Raw genomic sequence first — 4,663 nt, forward strand, 5'->3', positions numbered from 1 at the left:
GATGTGGCTCAAGCGGTAGCGCGCTCGCCTGGCATGCGTGTGGCCCGGGTTCTATCCTCAGCACCACATACAAACAAAGATGTTGTGTCCGCCGAAAACTGAAAAATAAATATTAAAATTCTCTCTCTCTCTCTCTCTAAAAAAAAAAAAAAAGAAATGATGGTGGATTGAGATGGATATCATTATCCAATGTACATGTATGGTGAACACAAATGGTTTACAACCAGAGATATGAAAAATTGTGCTCTACATATTTATTATAAATTGTAATGCATTCTGCTGTCATATATAAAAAAACAATAAAAAAATCAAACAAACAAGCAACAACAATAATAACAACAAAAAAACACTCTTTTCCCCCTAATGGGAAGAATCATAGCCACTGGACAGGATTCCCCTGTGTTTCTCCTTTGGTAGCAAAGCAATAAAACTTTTGGTAGCAAAGCAATAAAACTTTTGGTAGCAAAGCAATAAAACTGTGTCCTTTTATTGGATTGGCATAGGAACAAGGACTGAGTTTTTTGTAAACGAATTGGCAACTTAGAAGGGACCTGAGAGGAGCCCTCACTCTGGCTTTCTTGTGCAGTACTGGCACTCCAAAAAATCCTACTTCCATGCTGATGATGCAAGATGAATTTGTTGAGATCCAACTGCTGAAAAGGTAGAAGCTGGGTGAATTTTCCTTGAGTTGAACTAGAGAATCTATTCCTGTGAGTAAAGGGAGGGACAGAGGAATTGTTCCAGCAGCTGCCAAAGCTCTTTTACTATGGGGAACTATCTGCTACTCTCCCTTGGTCCACTTTGAAAAAAGAAAACTGAATGAAGTAAGGTTTGTCACTTTAGCCATCTGGTAATCTCCCCACTCCCACATGCACACAGAGACCCTTGCTTCTACACCTCTGGTTCTCCTTTGCAAGAATGTCTTGTCTTTCTGTGTAAGGACATCTGTAGTTCTACTGATGTAGAAGTCATAGTTAAGTGGGAATAGGGAATATAGGGGATCTTACTCCCATCTGGTCCATTTTAAAAATTTCTGTCGGCCATGGTTTTGGGGATCCTCTATGGTTGTCTCTGTGTTTTTGTTTGTGTCTGTTGCTAGTCTTTATTTATTTATTTATTTTAAAACTACTTAAAAAAAAAAAAACTTTATTCCTTCATTAGCAACCTTGGAAAGAGAAATTCACATCAGAACTCAGAGCAAGGCAAATATCCCCAAATATTTGGCTATAGAAGTCATAGCAGAATTTAAACCAAGCCAGACCCACTCGAACTCTGGCCACAGCCTCATCTCTGCATCCTGGACCCCATCACATGGGCTGGAAACTGGCTTCACTTCATCCAAGGGCTTAGTTCCAGAGCATTCCTCGCTCCTGTCGCTGGCGGTGCCACTCAGCCAAGGACTGAAGCATCCATCTGGTCGGGAGCTTCGACAAGTAGGAGCCATAAACCACGATCTCGGTGAATTCTGAAGATTCCAGAGTCTTCAGCTCGAGCATGGCCTTGCTCACCTGCTCCATGTAAGGGATCCGACATCCGCACGGGCCGAACAGGGCTTCCAGCAGTCGCGTCGGGACCTGGAACACCTCTGGGTCTTTCAGGTCTTTGGGAACTTTCACCCATGGTGGGATATCTCTACGTTCCGCGAGCGCACCCATCTTGAGTCCTTAAAAATCACTCTCCAGCGGAGATGAGTTCTAACAGTGCTGCCCAGAGCGGAGGCGCCCGCAGGTGGGCGGCCCCGCCCCCGGCCTGCGGTCCAATCCCACCCTTCTTTTGCTAGTCTTTTTTTTTTTTTTTTAATTTTAATTTTTTTTTAAATTTTTTATTGGTTGTTCACAACATTACAAAGCTCTTGACATATCATATTTCATACATTAGATTGAAGTGGGTTATGAACCCCCAATTTTACCCCAAATGCAGATTGCAGAATCACATCGGTTACACTTTAAAACATGGGCAATACTGCATTGGGAAAGATGCTGACTGAAAAGGACACTTAGATAAACCTGTCTAAGAAAAAGATGATATTTTACTATAACACAATCTAGGCTTTGAATGACTCTCTGAATTATTGTGCAATCTTGCAGTTGGAGTAGGTCTGTCAGAGGTAAAATACTGAAAGAATTCTGTATATACAGACATTTATTCAGTTTCATAATAAGGAGTCTGAACAGGTATAAATGGAGTTAATGGTGCAAAAAGGCACTGCTTCTAAGTTCTGTCCCAGACAATTGTAAATCATCCACTATGAGTCAAGGACACCAGTCCTAGGCTGAAGGAAAAAGTCCCAGGAAAGCTGCTTGGGCTATTAAAAAAAAAAATGGACCAAGAGGAACTTGCCTCAGCCCTGCCTTCTGGCCCATTTAGGCCCATGGGAATGAGACTCATGTTTAAGAATGAAGTTGTTTGGTACTTCTTCTGGAGGCTGCAGGCATCACTGATTTTTTTTCTGAGTTCTTGACTCATGGGATCAGAAACTGAAATCCATGCATGGTGGCAAAGGGAAAATATAAAAAGAGTAAGATTTCTTTACATGAGAGGAAGAAAGATGGAGTTTCTGTAATGCCAGGGGAAGAGGGAAACTGTTTTTGTGTGTGTGTGTGTGTGTGTGTGTGTGTGTGTGTGTATTTTTTTTACTTGGATGCATCTATCTGGGGACTTATATGATTTCTGGGTAGGGGCATTGATCAGAGTCCCTGCTAATATGAGACAAAAAAATAAACCACCTAGCAGTGGTCTACTTTATGCTGTGACTCTATCCTTGCTACTCTGCCACTGCAACCTGTTTTTAAAATGGACATGTTTCTTTCTCTTAATCTCCCCCTGCTCCTCCCTAATCTCCCTCCCCCACCCCCAAACCCAAGAGAAACAGGATTACCTTTCTCTCCCATTTTTGGCAGATTTATCTCTCCTTGAGTACACACCCGTAATAAGAATGAAGTAATCCAGACTTTGGGGATGGTACCAAAAGATCTTAGAAATGACTAACTCCCAAATTAACAAGTGAATCACAACTCCTCCTGAGAATATGTGGAAGGTAGCCTTTGCATCACCTCTATAAAAGTCCCCTGTTCCAGCTGATGGGCAGAATTACAGCCTTTGGGATAGGAGTCCCCTGGATTTCTCCTTTGCTAGCAAGGCAATAAACCTTCTTTTTCCTTTTTCTCAAGACCATGTCTTTATTATTGAATTGGTATCAGAAATAAAGACTGAGCTTTGGCAACACATTTGGGGACCTGGATGGGACCCAAGAACAGCCCCATTCCAGCTTTCTTGGGTAGGCTTGGGTTTCCAAGGAACCCACTTCAATGCTGAGGATGCAAGGTGCTGGTGAACTTGAGAGCCAACTGTTGGAGAGTTAGAAGATGAGTGAGTTTGCCGAGTTGAACCAGTAGAGATATTCCGGTGAGTAAAGGGAGGGACTGAGGGACCATCCAAGCAGGTATGGAAGCTCTTTTTGCTTTAGGGAACTCCTGCTGTCTCTCTCTGAATGGTACATGTTGTTCTATCATAGCCCACTTTGAGAAAAAGGAAACAACTCAGTAAAGTCAGGACACCCTTGGCCATTTGTAAGTCCCCTGGTGTGCATGCCAAGACAATTGATTCCACACATCTGGTTCCTCTTCATGGAAACATCTGGTTCCTCTTCATGGAAGCATCTGGTCCCTCTTTATGGGTCCATCTGTGGCCCCACTGGTGTAGGAGTCATGGTTAAGTGGGACCGAGAACCTAGGGATCTTTTTGATCTGTTCTAGGTTCTCATCTGTTCATTGGCCATGGGTTTGGGAATTTACTATGGTTGTCTGTTTTTGTTTTGTTTGTGTCAGTTATTACCCATTTTAAGACATGGCTAATACTGCATTGATCCTATAGGTAATCTGTTGCAAAAGATATTAGCTAGTCAATTTAGAGTTTTCTGTCTGTTGGCCATGGGCCATGGTTTTGGGGGCTCCTCTCCAGTTGTCTTTCTCTGTGTTTCTTTTTTGTACAATCTTGCAATTGGAATTGGTCTGTCAGAAGTAAAGTGAATTGAAGAGCCACCTATAGGTATAAGCCTAAAATAATCTTTTATTGTAACCATCTGCCTTTTAAATAGCATTTTGGATTATTATACAATCTTGCATTTGTAGTTGTTCTATCAAAGATAAAGTATATGGAAAATATTTGTATGTGCATGTCTGTCTGTTTTAAATTCCCATCTCTCAGCTGTGGTTTCAGTGATCCTCTGATCCTCTCATCTTTTTTTTTTTTTAAACTGTTACTGGTCCTTTAAGACATGGGGCATGCTGAATTGATCTTACTGGTAGTCTGTCTCCCTCTCCCTCCCCCGGTCCCCCTCTGTTTTAAACATATTTTTAGTTGTAGTTGGTACAATATCTTTATTTATTTATTTTGTGGTGCTGAGGATGGAACCCAGTACCTCAGATGCTCAAGGCAAGTGCTCTACTGTTGAGAGCCACAACCAGGTCAAGATGGTGCCTGGCATTTTGCCAGGAGTGGTTGAGAAGTAATGCCAGCAAGCCATTAAGATGATGATAATTAAGTTAAGCTGTGTATAATTATTAAGATAATGATTGCTGTAACTGGATGATGCTAAATTGAAACAAGCTGAGAAAGATGGTTTATAACACAATCTGGCATTTGAATTGTTTTTCTGGATTAT

The 4,663-nt window shown here is 41.7% G+C and overlaps 1 protein-coding gene across 1 annotated transcript; it reads right to left on the reverse strand.

The window, feature by feature from the left end:
• Positions 1–1,346: 1,346 nt before the first annotated feature.
• LOC308630521 (developmental pluripotency-associated 5 protein-like) lies at positions 1,347–1,655 on the reverse strand (the record flags this gene model as incomplete). The annotated part of the gene is made up of 1 exon (XM_081260624.1): positions 1,347–1,655. The coding sequence occupies one exon, from the start codon at positions 1,653–1,655 to the stop codon at positions 1,347–1,349; it is 309 nt and encodes a 102-aa protein (XP_081116750.1).
• Positions 1,656–4,663: the final 3,008 nt, after the last annotated feature.

The sequence above is a fragment of the Spermophilus citellus genome (genome assembly GCF_964194105.1).
Source record: "Spermophilus citellus genome assembly, chromosome: 11".
In the NCBI taxonomy this organism is placed as follows: domain Eukaryota; kingdom Metazoa; phylum Chordata; class Mammalia; order Rodentia; family Sciuridae; genus Spermophilus; species Spermophilus citellus.